At 39.2% G+C, this 14,384-nt stretch overlaps 1 protein-coding gene across 3 annotated transcripts; it reads left to right on the forward strand.

The window, feature by feature from the left end:
* The first annotated feature begins 957 nt into the window (after nucleotides 1–957).
* Nucleotides 958–13,908, forward strand: MAP9 (microtubule associated protein 9). Of its 3 annotated transcripts, none has more exons than XM_072334583.1 (11): nucleotides 958–1,244; nucleotides 2,231–2,312; nucleotides 2,677–2,782; nucleotides 3,324–3,574; nucleotides 4,329–4,384; nucleotides 4,902–5,067; nucleotides 5,373–5,462; nucleotides 6,157–6,318; nucleotides 6,746–6,891; nucleotides 8,480–8,612; nucleotides 10,999–13,908. In XM_072334583.1, exons 2-11 carry the CDS (start codon nucleotides 2,304–2,306, stop codon nucleotides 11,107–11,109), a joined length of 1,230 nt encoding a protein of 409 aa, XP_072190684.1. In that variant the 5' UTR covers nucleotides 958–1,244; nucleotides 2,231–2,303; the 3' UTR covers nucleotides 11,110–13,908. The 3 variants fall into 3 exon arrangements, with proteins under 3 accessions (XP_072190684.1, XP_072190682.1, XP_072190685.1); XM_072334581.1 differs by having other exon boundaries at nucleotides 989–1,274; XM_072334584.1 differs by lacking the exon at nucleotides 958–1,244 and adding an exon at nucleotides 1,435–1,461.
* The last annotated feature ends 476 nt before the right edge of the window (nucleotides 13,909–14,384 follow it).

The raw sequence follows: 14,384 nt of genomic DNA on the forward strand, positions 1-14,384 counted from the left end.
CCTCCTTTCAATATAACTTTCGACTTCGGGAAAGAAGATCAAAGCAAACAGAGCCCCTTTTTTTCTCCAGTGAGAGGTTTTATATCTTTTGATTTACAGCGACTTATGGCATACGATGTTAGATGTGTCACTCGGTGTGCCATCTCCTCTGAGGAATGCCTGAATCAAATCTTACACCCTCTAAAATAAAACACTTCTGAAAGTTGTTTATATGCATGTGAGCTAACCATCTGAAAAACTCATCCTAGCCAATCAGAATCGCATTGCAGTGCTCGTTGCTGTATCCTCTTGCTGTTTGTTTTAAAAAGGTTATTTGTTAGTTTCTGGGCAGGCAGAGACTGACCTACATTTGGGCAACAGAATTAAATAGTCCTTCTACATTTATTTTAGCTGAATTAAGATAATTGTTGGATTTACTCAAAATGTTGTTCTCCATGCTCCTCGTGTATGTGGGAGAAAAATAGCACCTTCACCTTCCAGTGTACATCTTCTTGATAACTTCACATTTGTGATATATTGAGCAGTTATTTATCAAGAAAACATCAACAGAGATGTAATGATCACTTTCAGGCCATAAAATCTTATGCTTTTTGATCCCAGTAAGCTGTTAGAATATTTAAGTGGACCCTTAAACACGCTTATAGTTACATCAGAGGCTTACATTCTCTGTTAGGAATAAACCCCATTCATCTCAGTGGGTGTCAGTGGGATTTTGCCTGAGGTAAGACTGTCAGATGTCATATGTTCAGACAAAAGCGTATTATAAGTAAGATAATAACAAACCTTCTTCCTTCTGTATAGAGTGTGCAAAGCTGGAAAGCTTCTAAATGAACGCAACGTCTTTCTAGAAGTGCCACACACATCACTGTTAAGATGAAAGAAACTCAAAAAATTCAAGAAGACGCGTCACAAATAAACCAGTTTTTTTATCTTAAAAGGTTTTGCTGCCACCTTCTGGAGTTTAGTGAAACGAACACCTCAGATGCTCGTAACATAGGATTTTTGCCTTGCGACAGCATTTGCCGTTACACCGCTAGAGAAAAAAAACCGTGTTTATTTCTTTATTGCTTTTACAGCTTAAACGGGTCCTATTTCAGCTCCCGCATGCAGGGCATGCCTTGAACCCTCACCCATCCCGCAGAGCACAGCCGAGCACGCCCACCCATCTTCCTTGGTCTGATGGTAGGGCGCAGCGGAAGGGGAGGGAGGCAGCCGCCATGTCGTGGGACGGTGCATCGGTGGCGGTGAGCCGGCGGTGGGAGGCGCGTGGCGAGGTAGGGAGGGGGTTAACGTTGATTTTGCAGTGAATTTCTATGTAAGAGTTTCTTGCGAAGCTGTTTCAGAATAAGCTACAAGAAGCAGCTGATGCTCTCGTATTAATAGGGGCGCAAATTAAGCGGCATCGAAAGGAAAAGAATCCAAAGCTGAGGGTGTGCAAGCCAAGAAATAATTTTGCATTAGGTGAAAAGAAAGCACTTCGATATTGTTGCAGTAGTTTTGCTGCTCAGTGGCTGGCTTAGGGAAGGAACAGAAGCATCGCTGAAGGTGGACGTGCACTGAGAGCACTCCTCTTTCATCGTGTTTCTCATGCTGTCTCCTACCTGTTTTTTTCCTGTTCTGCTCTGTAGGGAGAGTTGCAATCATCCCTTTGTGTCTTCTCTAGCAGATATAGGGAGTTAAGCAAAATTACAGAAAGGTTTTATTGTAACAAGGAAGTGCTGTTTGAGATTAATGCTCTAATTTGTGTTTACGGGAATAATTCTGTCTTGAAGCTTTATATGTAGTTTCAACATATGCACAGAGATAAGTTTCTAGACTGTGATTGCCTACTTAATGATTATGTTAGAAGCTTGACAGCTTCCATTAAACTTCCTCAAAGAATGCAAGTAACTTTATGTAGCTGTTTATATTTACTTCCTCTCCCCCCAAGGTTAAGATAGGTGTACTGTTATTTAACTGAAGTCAATCGTTTAACTGAAAGCGATTGAATCGAGCTTCACAAAACAGTCCAAATAACATGTATTTAGTTAGATGTAAGCTAAACCATAATGCTCATTTTCATCTGAGAACACCAACGTTGCGTTGCTAGGTGGCTGTTATAAAACATCAGCTCAACCAAGAAGTGTATTGGGAAAAGCTGGTCGCATGAGAGACATTGAGCTTAGTAGGTCAAAAGGAAAAAGAATTCATAGAGATGTATTGCCTTTGTTTTGGATGCCGTTGTCCATAGCTACTCTGAATGCCAGAGGCTCACCCAAGAAAACAGTCCTTGCCGGAAGCTCTGGTGCTGAAGTAGGAGCGCAATGGAGAAGGTATGTGTTTATTTTGTTTCATTTTACAATTTACGTTGGAAGCTTTTGATAGTATCTTTTATTTAGCTATCAACATTTTATGTAAGGAAAACAGGAGTTGGGAAAAATTGTTGCCAGTAATATTCTTATGGTGAGGGCAGATCAGACATCCTGTTTCTTGTTGGAAAGAAAAAGAATGATTTTGTCATATTTTACAGTCTAAGAAATCTATTGATTGTTGGTTTGATTTCTCTGAATATAAGACAGTGCCAATACGTAGAGAGTTTTGAAGAAACGTTCTATCCGTGTATTTTGAACTCAAGATAAATAGTTAATTAATAGTTATGGATTGCCTGCTTGTTTATTTACCACTTTCTGATCTAAGGGTCCACGTCTAAAAAGTACTTCACCATCATTTTCCTCTGCTGCCTACAATGAGAGTTCTGGAGACTCCAATTCAATACTGTGTGAAGAAGCATCACCTGAAAAAGGTAGGAATTAAGTATGTAAAACCAGGTGGGTGTCATTGCTTATGCCTTAGTAGCATCTAAGGTTCCAGAACAAGTCTTAAAATCGGCAGTTTTTGTAATTAACCTTTCTTCTCTCTTGCCCTCGTGTCTCCTTGGATTCTGCTTCTATGAAGGGCCTGGCCTTATTCTTGCAGTTATGCTTAAGTCCAATATTGTCCCAGGCATTTAGAAACTGTGTGATTCGAAATGTGGTAGAACCGTGTTTTAGAAAGTGGTAGTTGACATCAGAAGAGTTCATATGTGATTGAAATGACTCTTATTTTTGGTTGCTACGCTAGAAATGTGTTTGAGTGGAGAGAAAGCTGGGAAATTTGCCTGTTCTCGTAGTCTCTTACACATTTGTTAAAGCTTTTATGTTGCTAGTCCAGTCATACATTTCAGTGTAATTGAGTACTCTTGTCATTATTCCATATTGTTCTTATGAGGATGTATGCAGAAAATAAATTCTTGTTCTTATGTTGTCTAAATGAATGTGTCCGCTTAATCTTTTTTCTTTTGCTAGATGAGAAGAAAGATATGAACATCAGTGACATGAAACTGGAGGATAATAGTAGCAAAACCACTGCTGTGATAGAAGCAGTGACCACCACAGCTCATGAGAAAACAAAGTTAGAGAAGTCAACAGATGAGAGTTCGTGTAAGGAGAGAATTGTGCAAGAGCCAGTAGCAACTGCTACAATACAAGAATTATCAGTGGATGGTCAGTCTGAGCATCATGGGGAGGCGAAAAGCACTTCAAAGGATTCTGTCCAGGTATTTTTTGTGCGCGTTTTTACCATTGTTCAGAAAAATGTCCTAGAAATGCAGCTAAAGGTTTTGTAAATGAATTTACTGTTGGCTCCTTTAGTGTGTGAAGCTCTGCTTGTAAAACTTCTGGACCCAAGGTTTGCATAAATTACGTTTATTTTTAAGGAAGATATAGGAATACCTTTTTGAAGGGGTAGGGAACACTTTTTACACTATTAGTTTAAAACTGATAAAGTTAGTGCAGTATGTCTTTGCAGGTCTGAGTTTAATAACCTTATTGAAGTAAAAATGTCAGATCTCTATTCTGAGTTGAAATGAGCAGCATATGTTAACTGGAATTCATTGTATGACTTGATTAACAACTAAGATACAAAGCACCTTAGGCCTTACTGTAAGAAAGAAAATATGCAGATGTACGTAACTGCTAAAGCTAAATAACACTAAAAACAGTTAATGTGGTAGCAGGGAAACCCACTGCTCAGCCAGGTTGTTTTTATTCCTCCTTGTCTCTGAACCATGAGCTTCTACATTGCAAGTATTGTTCCAAACTTTCCAAAAGGTGTTTGTTTGTTTCCTATTTTACAAGAAAAAACAACAAACAAACATTTTTAGCCTATATTGCACTTGTGCTATATTTGAATGGCTTTCTTGTGTACGTATTTGGCATATTAACATATTTAACGTTAGCTTTCAAAATCCACGTCATCGTAATCTAGTTCTGTTACCTGAGAGACTGCAGTTTTTCCTTTTTGTTTTTTAGAAACAAAGTGGAACAATGAAAGCAGTTCTACAGAGCTCAAAATCCTCATCTTGCAAGTAAGAGGATTATATTATATATTGCAGCCTACAGGGCATAGGGTATATGTAAGTACTGTGACAGTATCACTTTGCGCTCATCTTCTATCAACAGTTTTAGTTGCTAACAACCGCTGGCCATCTGTGGAGAAAAGATGAGGCAAGTTATTATAATCCTTGCTAAAATTAGACTCCGTGTCTTTTGCCAGTGTCTACAATGAGTTTGTGCTAATATCTTCACCAGTGAATCCAGCCCATGGTATCTTTACAGGTTTTAAGCTTTTTTTGTTTGTTCTAATAGGTGAAAGTATAAGGAGCTTGTAAATGCTCTTGGTCTGAATATGTTGAGTAATGGCTTGTTTTATCGATAACAAGCTGTCCAAAGAAAACAGGCTTCCTTATTTTTCTGTCCCCACACAAGTGCAGCTACAGTCACAGTAACTTCTGGTATCAAGTTTAGAAACAAAATAAAAGGAACATTACTTGCTATCAGTTCCAGTAAATAGAAGGATCTTTAATAACGTCTGTGTCTTTGTAGGTTTTTGTCTTCTGCACACTTAAAGGAAAAAGTGAAGGCTGTTCCATCAGCTTCAACTGTTCCACCTCACTATTTGGGAACATTAAAGGTGTTAGAGGATAAACACTTGCAGAAGAACAATACAGAGTTTGACAAAGCAGATAGTTTGCGAGCAGCTGTTTTCCAGGTAGATCTTAAGAAAAATGTTTTTAAAAGACTTAAGAGATCTGTACGGTTTTTCATACTTGCAGCTATTATTGTAGATTCTTAGACTTCTTAGAACACAAAAAAATATGTGCCCAAGGTGCTTAGAACAGTGTGATTTGAACCACAGCTTACTTCTTCCACATGGGGTAATTACTGCAGTAGCGAGTGGAAGTATTGGGAGTCATTTTGGTGGTCGTTGTACTGGTACTGCTAATATTGTTTTAACAGAACTTATTTACAGTTTAAAAACACTTTAAGATACATGCTTTCCAATGATTCTTACAGAACTGGATGGAAAAGAAAAGAGCCTTTCTGCTGGAATTAAAGAGAACTGAAAAGAAAAAAGCTGAAGAGCTGAGGAGTGATACTGAAAAGGTTTGTTTACACTCTTGCTTTGAGTGAAGTGGACAAACTATCATTCTTTTTGAAGTGTGTTGACCTAAGCTTTCTACAAATTGCATCACTCTCCTATTATAAGGTTACTGGTTTTCTCTAGAATAGAATAACCTGAAACAGAAAGTGGCATGTCCTAGTTATTATGATTGTTATAAAGGATATGAGGCTAGTGCTTCATAACATACAAACATATCTGCTTTACACCACTTATGTTAGAAGTGTTCTTGGATTAATTTTCAAGTTTGTTCACAAAGACCTCGGGATGCTCGTCCATTCTAGTGTTAAGTTTTAACATATCTTCTGTTGGAAAGCTGGTTTGCTCAGTATCTCAAGGGATGCTTTTCAACTTCCTGAATATGTAGTTCTTAGATCTGTTTTTTCAATATTAAACAGGTTTTCCTTCTGAGTATTGAATATGTATTTTGTGTTCTTCCGCACACTTTGAAGAAGTAGTTAATACAAGTTTATATAAATCTGAGTAAATTAAGTTAAAAATGAGCATAGAAGTATATAGTTCGTACTTCATTTGGAGTGTTTTCTGCAAATCTATTTCCATTTCTTTGTTTATTAGATTAATCCGTATATGAGAATTAGTTCAAAGCATGTACATTCAGTTATAGTTGTATTTTATATTCAAATATACATAAATTGAGAATGGTATTGTTTGATCTAGAAAGAAGCTGTTAAAAGAGAGGAAGCAAATGCATCTTTTAATAGCTGGAAGGCAATGAAAGCAAGAGAAGCAAAGAAGTTGAATGAAAAAAAGAAGCTTGAGAAACTTAAGGAAAAGGAAGCAGCAGAACAGAATGCAGAAAGAGCAGAAGCAGCAAAGAAGGTAATGTGAAGTATGTACATTAATGTATATCAGATGTGGTTTAGGGAATTGTTGAGGATAACATGGTTAATCCATGAGGAGATAGAAATGGATTCCAAAATCTAAACATGGTTAGTCTTTGAATATAGAGTACTGTGAGATTCTTTCTGTTGCAAATATGCAGCTACTTCTGAAGTTCCCTGCAGCCCTGAGGTTCTGGTTTCCATACTATGAGGATTCAGAGGCAGTGTGTCCTCTTAGACATCCAAGATGGGTGCTCAAGTAGAAACACCTTCGTTTTGGGGTTTGGAACTGGGTGATCTTTAAGAACCCTTCCAACCTAAGCAGTACTGTGTTTTTTCGTTTTTGCTGTATAATATCTATATGCAAACAGGCATTTTTTTTGTATTCAGATTCTGTCAGATAATTAACCTGTTGTTTTCTTTAGGCATTTGAAAAATGGAAAGAGAAGAAAATAGAGTATTTGAAGGCGCAAGGCAGACAGGAAGAACAGTCTGAAAGAATCAGAAAGAGAAAAGAAGAGGAATTAGCTGCAGAAAAGAAGAGAGACAACATAGCAGCAGTTGAAAAATGGTACCTCCTTTTGGGTTTTGGAGTATCAGTTTCCAGTATTGTGCTTAACAGGTTGTCTGTGAGTGTTTGATACGCTGTTGACTGGGGACTGGTGACGTGGTTGGGATCAGGCTTTTCACTCAGAGCTAATAAGCACAGCTGTAAGAACAGCCTGCAGCTTCTTTCATTTTAGTAACTTAGACTCTTTCTTCCCCAGAAGACAACTGTCTCAGCAATGGCAGAGATACAGCAACTGATAAGTAGGATTCACTTAGTAGTCATTTAAGACCTAATATTGTCATGCTTCATTACTAAGCAGTGGGAAGGAAGGTAGATCTTCAAGCTTTTGTAATAAGAATAAATGAGTGCAGATGTATTCAAAAGCAAATAAGATGTGTCTTCTGGAGAAATTCTTTGTTAGTTTTACAAGCCAAGATTCTTCAGAGACTGTGCGACTTACTATTACCTGCACAACTTTTAAATCTATTTTTATATTATAACATGTGAAAAAGAAAGTAGTATAGATAAAATAATATCATAATCGTTAGGAGAGTAAGTTCATGTGTGAGGGCTGCTCCAAAAGTAATACCTCCTACTTTATTATGTTGGCCAGCAAAGTCAGAAGCTGATGTTGGTGGTATGGCAGTAGAGTTTGAATGTTCCCACCGATATTTTGTTAGATGTTGTTGCTGTCTGACATATGGCAGCAGAGGGGCAGTCTTACAAAATAGCATCTGATGTGGAAGTGTGCATGAGGCAAAGCTATGTCACTGAATTCTTCCATGATTTAAAAACAGCACCTACTGATCAAACAGTGGATGTGGACACTGTGAGTGGCAGATGGTGTGTTGCAGTCATGGCAACAACACTGTAAAAGACAAGCCACATTCTGGACAGCCGTATACAGCTGTCACACCACAGAGTTGACAGCATCTCAATCAGCTCATCTACACCGGTTGGTTAATTCTGTCTTACTAAATAGCATTCTGTAGATGAGAATTTGCTGTATCAGATAGTAATTGTGCTTTTTGTATCTGTTATAATTGGAAAGATTAATGCAGTAGAAGGGTGATACAGGAGTGTAAGAGCAAAGGAACTAGTGCAAATGGAATGGTGTTACAAAGGAAAAGTGCTCACCCACCTCTGAAGAGCTAGGCTCATAGGAAAGACTCTGCCAGGGAGTGATCTCCAACCACAGATCCTTCCCCAGTGACAGTCTGGGGACCTCTCTTTAAATGAGGTCTGAGAGGGGTTGAACCAGGCTGCACCCTGTCTGATCACACAGGTGAATTGCATTCACCTGTGCTCCCAGGGATGACTGGCTTCTTTCCTCAGGTGCTCAATAGAGGTTCAGACATCATCAGTTCCCATACAGTATCTGCTGATTCCATGAAAATAAATAGGAGGCATTACTTTCAGAGCAAGCCGCATATACCTTGGTGGTATCACATGTGAAGATGGATGTTGAAGATTTTACATATGAATATTGTTAATAATTTATGAATTATTGTTAATAATTGTTATTAAATGCATAGAATAGCTCTTTAAAATCAGTTTACTTAGTCACAGGTACTGCATTTAGATGATTTTCTGTTCATCCTTTTCACAGGAATGACAAAAAGAAAGAATATATGAGACAAAAGAAGGCAGAAAAAATCGTAGAGAGAGGAAAAAAAAAAATACAACAGGCAAAAAAGGATGAAAAGGATAAAATGGCCATAGAAGAATATGAAAGATGGCTGGTAAGATATATGTATTTTACACTATGTAAAATCAAAGAAGTGTATGTAGTAATGAGTATGAATACTTAGCATTTTAATATTCCTTTTTTTTTTCGTGGTGTTACAGGAGAGACCAGATGATGGCAGTATTACATAGCTAGCCCCCAAAACTTCTTGAACAAAATAATTACGTGTAGTGTGCCGGAATTTCAGCATATATGAAAAATATATTTTCTCTACTTACGTGACTTGGAGTTGCACGTTCCATAGTATTTTCTTCCATTCTTTGTCAGGAGCAGCCATCTCTGAAGGGCCAGCTCACTGCACCACAAAACCAGCAAAACCTAGCAGCAGTACCAGCTGCAATAGTGTATGCATTTATGTTTGAGAAAACATTTAAAGTATATATTGATGAAAGCCATTTTACTGAAGTTTGAGATTACTTTCATTGACTAGGAAGGGTGAAATTCTAATGCTGCCACTTATATTTTCCCTACAATAGCAAACTTTTGACCAAGTTGTTAAGCTTTAAATTAATCCAGAAGTCTAGTCCCAGCATTAAGGAAACACATTTTTCCTTATGCAAACTAAGATAGTTTGCTGATATTCTTAGCATAAATTGTTTTCTTGACAGTTGTGTGACTTGCTGGTTAAACAAATACCTGCTTTTTTCCACGCTTGCTCTATAACACACACATTCATTGTGTTGACTTCTGAGGTTTTCTTAGTTTGAAAGAATTTCTTGTATTGTCTTGCTTGTGGTTTCTGGCATACGGTCTGTGTATAAGGACTCTGTTCCCATTCATAAGAATAGGATCTTGCAGCTCAGCTGGCATAAAGTCCTCACAGCAGCTCATGCCAGCAGTAGCCTAAAAAGGAATTATTTTCCAGAGTCTCAGGTAGGTTTTCTGTGTTTTTTCTAACTGGACTTAGTTAACTGTTGAGACAGACAGCAGATGTACAGGTATGGGATACCTTCTAAAAGGTAATCATCTTTTATTTAGCTAACTCATAATTACTCAGCTACAGAAATAAGCAGCAACAGCCTACATGCTTTCCTGTTTATTTTCAGATCTTTTTAGTCTAAGTCTTTTAAGATTGTACTTTTCCTCATCCCCCTGATCATTGGTTAGAAATGTTTTCTCTGGTCCCATTCGTATTATGCTTCCTAGCTCATTTTTATCCAGTATCCAATGTTAGTTTCTTTCTTAGTTAACCAGTATTTCTGGTTCTCAAGGAAGGAAGTATTTTGTTCTGAGTAGAAGCTAACGCTTTGTCAAGGTATGCTCTGTATACAGAAACTATCCTCCATTACTGTAGCTGTAGGAATGCATGAGTGTGGCCTCTCATTGTGCGTTTGACTTCTTTGCTGTAAGAATCTACTAAAAAGCAAGTATCCCAGATGTGTTATGTTCTCTGTTATGTGTGGTAAATGTTAACCTAGCTGTGTGGAAGGGCTGCTCTGTGCATTCTTTCAGATTTACAGTTCTCAAAAATGAATACAGTAAGGTTACATGCCCTACAGGAAGTAGGAAAATTAACCTCTACTTTTGGTTTGGGATTTTCATATGTGAATCAGCGTTGTAACATGTTCAGTAAAGAGTGAGGATGAGCCTAAGTGCAGCAGATACAGAAATGAAGGAAAAGAGCTACTTATCATTGAAAGTCCTCAATTAGGCATGGATCTCCAGCAAGAGATACCCCCAGCTCCATTGCCAGCACTTAAATGAGGTCTGGAAAGGGGTGGATCCTGGTCCACCCTTTCCAGTCACTCAGGTGCATTGCATGCCCCTGAGCTCCCTGGGTTGGCCCTGCCTTTCCACCAGATGTTCAGTCACTGTTTCAGTATTTCCACTACAGCAGGATATGTGCTATCCCTTGGAGTGCTAGTAGCATGTGTTATCTAAGAGTGCCAGTTATGGCTCTCTTCAGGGAGCAGTACTTCCACAGCAACACAGTTGACATGTGTGAAAGTCTGAAACTTTTATGTTGCTTCAAAATACTGGCTGATGTGTCGCAACAGAAGAAAAAAAACAAGGTTGGATATAGCAACATTGATTGTGGCTTAAAGCCTGGCTATCCACACTGCATCTTGGCTACAAATGGCTTGCATGCCAGTTACTGTTCCTAGGCATGCACTGTTCATGTGCCAGAAAGCTCAAGGACATTTTATCCATCTGTCTTGTGGGGCACTTCACTTCATCTGCAATTAATAACACATGTTACAGTGCCTCTGTGTGAAACAGTGCAGTATGTATGGCTGAATCCCTAAGGAGGATGTGCTAAGTTCCAAATGGCAAATCTATATCGTGTTCTAACTTCGCATTTAGTATGGGAAGGGTGTAGCAATAATTCTGACTTTTCAGTTGCTGGAGTTCTTTTATTTGACATAATGTTTTGTTCTCAGGAAAACATAAAAAGGAGAGAACAACTCAAGAAGAAGCAGAAGAACCTTCAGGCTGTGCATAGGAATGAAGTGGCTTTTCCGTGGATCCCACCTGGCAAAGTCACCTATTAAAAGTATTACTGAGCAGTCTACTGCCCACTGTACAAAAAGATGATCAGCTTATGCTCTCAGTGCTAGTCTGTTATTTCAGTAACAGCTGTTTTTCACTGAATCTGTGATAAATATTGCATCCTTTCTTTTTAATTTATTTGATCTCTGGAATTGAAATGAGTCAGTTGTCCTATTCCATGACATTAACAAATGCACTTTTGTAATTATGTGTTTAACATAGTGGCCCTGAGCCACCACATCCAGCCTGGCCTTGAATGCCTCAAGGGATGAGGCATCACAGCGTCCTTGGGCAACCTGTTCCAGTGCATCACTACCCTCTCAGTGGAAGAACTTCCTCAAAATATCTAGCCTAAACCTCCCCTGTCTCAGTTTAAAACCATTCCCCTTTGTCCTATTACTATCCACCCTTGTAAACGTCTGTTCTCCCTTCTGTTTATATGTTCCCTTCAAGTATTAGAAGGCCACAATGAGGTCTCCCTGGAGCCTTCTCCAAGCCCAGTTTAAAGCTCTCCACTCACCTGTCCTTTGATTTCCAGCATCTCTAATCTGTTGCTTGCAGCTGTGGAAGCAGGGTAGGCATGCAGGGGGTGCTCCCATGGCACCTAGTCAGAACTCTGTTCCAGCCCTGCTCATCAGTCAGGTCTGTCTGACTGTGGCATGGCAGGGTATCCACCACTTTTCTGGGGTTATCTCCCTGGTACCTCCCCCTCCCTCTGGCACACCACCGAGTCACTCCACCAGTCAATCTCCCACTCACAATCCCTGATTGTCCTCAGTCTTTTCACCTCTTCCTTGAGCTTCACTACCAGGCTGAGCAGCTTATCCACCTGCTCGCACCTCACACAGGTGGAATCCCTGCCACCCTCCCTGGGCAGCATCAGGCTCAGGCACTCCCTGCAGCTGGAAACCTGAACAGCTGCAATTCTGGGCAGGCCCTTCATCTGGGTCACCACAGTCGCTGTCTGGTGGAGACCATGTTTAGGCCTGCAGTCTCAGAGACCACCAGGAGGAAAGCTGGTCTCCCAAGCAAGGAGCGACTATACTTACAGTCCTCAGCACTTGAGGTATTTGCAAATATTTCAAGAATTTCTTGTACCCTACCAGAAATGTTATCTTAGAAGAATGTTTTGCAATTCATGCAAAATCTTGCACAGAAACATCAGTGCAGAACAGTGGCGTGTCTTATGAGGTAGTCTTAGGCACTGAATATGACTTATCTGGAACTGAATTAAGACTTCAGTTGTTGCTTTTACACAATCAAATCGCTCCCAAACACATTTTATTCATTGCTAATGAGCCAGTTGCTGTAGTAAGTTGTTAAAATTCCTTTATTTGGTTTCTGTTTTGTTGTGTTTGTTTGTTTTCATTGCTGCTTGCCTCACTATTTTGGAAACAATGGGAAGACTAAAAGAGCTTTAGAGCTCTTCATATCACTTATTTACCTGCTATCCAAACACAAGTCTGTTTCTTCCTCAAAGGATAATTGTACTTGACTTGGCTTTTATGCTTTTGTTTCTTGCCTTCTGTTATCAGGCTGCTCACCCTAATGCATTGTGGCTGGAACAGTTTTTGTTCTACTAAGGAATTTGTAGAAGAAATAGGAAGCCTTGTGACACCATCCTTTGATTATATGCTTTCTGCAGGCGAACCAGATTTTTACCTGGCTGTAGCACAGGTAAAAATTATATTCACTTCTTGTATTCACTTGTGTGATAGCACAGACAAGTGAATACAGAACTGTCATAAACTTTGGCCCTGGATTTGCCTGGACTACGTGTTACCCTGCAGCAGATCAGGTATTTTTTCTAGCAGTAGTGATATGACAATGACAATATTGATATCCAGAGAGAAAGCAGAAGTTTGCTGCCTGCAGAAACTTTGAAGTTGAGAGCAGCTTCAGTGGATGACTCAAGAGGCAGGGTAAAATTACATATACCAGCAGGAGAGTAACAGAGCTTCAGCACAGGCAAAATCCAACCGAAATGCCAGCTGAGAATTAACCCACACAAATTTTATGGGGAAAAAGATAAAGAAAGAATTCACGCCTTTAGGCTACTGCAGTGATGTGCATCATTGTCTGCTAGGCTTCTAGCACTACTAGATGCCTGAAGTTCAAGGTTTACTGCATCAAGAAACTACAAAGCTGTATAATTTAATGGGAAGATAAAAATGTATAGCAGACAGTAGAGTTTGTTGTACAGCTGCCCTCAGGAGAGACTGAGGGAAAGTGTGCAGCCTATGTGAAATTTAGACTGCAGAATCACCTAGATGCTTGCTTTTGCAGTGCCTAGCTAGAGCAAGTAAGATATGTCTCTATGCTCACAGACTTGTAGTTGAGCGATGCAAATGAAACAGTGTTGGAGGTAATGGCAGATCTGGAATAGTGTTTCTCATATGCCTGTTGCTAAGCTGAATACTTTACAGCTTTTAAGCCTTTTGCTGATTGGATGGAAAAAATTTGTCAGCAGGTGTAAGTGGGAAGATGTAGGTGACGTGCTTCATTGGTGTCGTGTACCCCAAACCCACAGAAATTCACAGCTTCTCAGTGAGGAAAAAATGCTCAGGATTTGTAGACACACAAAAGAAGTTGATACAGTTCCGTGTTTGTCTTTTATAGTAACACGTTGAAATCTTGGTCTAATTTTCAGACTTGTTATAGCATGATTTAGGAAAATGTGGAGCTCAGGTGTGCAGGTGTTTAGAGTAACATAAAAACGTTTCTGTGCAAATCCTTTTTTAACTTGTTTATTGATAACAGGAAGATTTTGTTATTTATTAATAAAATATATTTTAGCATCATGAGGTCAATATATTCATCTGGTTTGTGGATGTAACAGTTTTCTTAAAGCTTTTCTACATGTAATTGAACTAGGCAGTATCGCTAAGCACAGCCTATGCTTTTATCATTGTTAATACAACAAATAGCCTTGGACCTGTATCCTGTGCAGGTGACAGCTTCTAACACAGCACCCTCTCCTCCAGCTCACTGTGTGCTGCCACACCAGTACAAAAGGAAACACTTTGGGGATGCCAGTGATTGGAAATAATGGCATTGGTGACTCATTTTCTCATTTTTTTTCCCCAGGTGTTTTATTCAGGCATTAAATTGTTGCACTGGTACACTAAAGGGACAGATTGCTGGGGAAAAAAATAATAAAGAAAAATAAAGAGAAATAAAAAAGGTTTTACGTGGTGCATACAGACCTGCCCAAACCCAAAACATTTATTCACCAAGAGCAGTCCAGACAAAACGGAGACGTGATGAAATGCCTTAC

Source organism: Excalfactoria chinensis, chromosome 4 (genome assembly GCF_039878825.1).
Source record: "Excalfactoria chinensis isolate bCotChi1 chromosome 4, bCotChi1.hap2, whole genome shotgun sequence".
NCBI lineage: Eukaryota > Metazoa > Chordata > Aves > Galliformes > Phasianidae > Excalfactoria > Excalfactoria chinensis.

Coding starts and splice junctions, on each gene's coding strand:
- MAP9 (XM_072334583.1), top strand. Junction 3,575..4,328: donor CTTCAAAGGATTCTGTCCAG/GTATTTTTTGTG, acceptor TTTGTTTTTTAG/AAACAAAGTGGAACAATGAA. Junction 5,068..5,372: donor TGCGAGCAGCTGTTTTCCAG/GTAGATCTTAAG, acceptor TGATTCTTACAG/AACTGGATGGAAAAGAAAAG.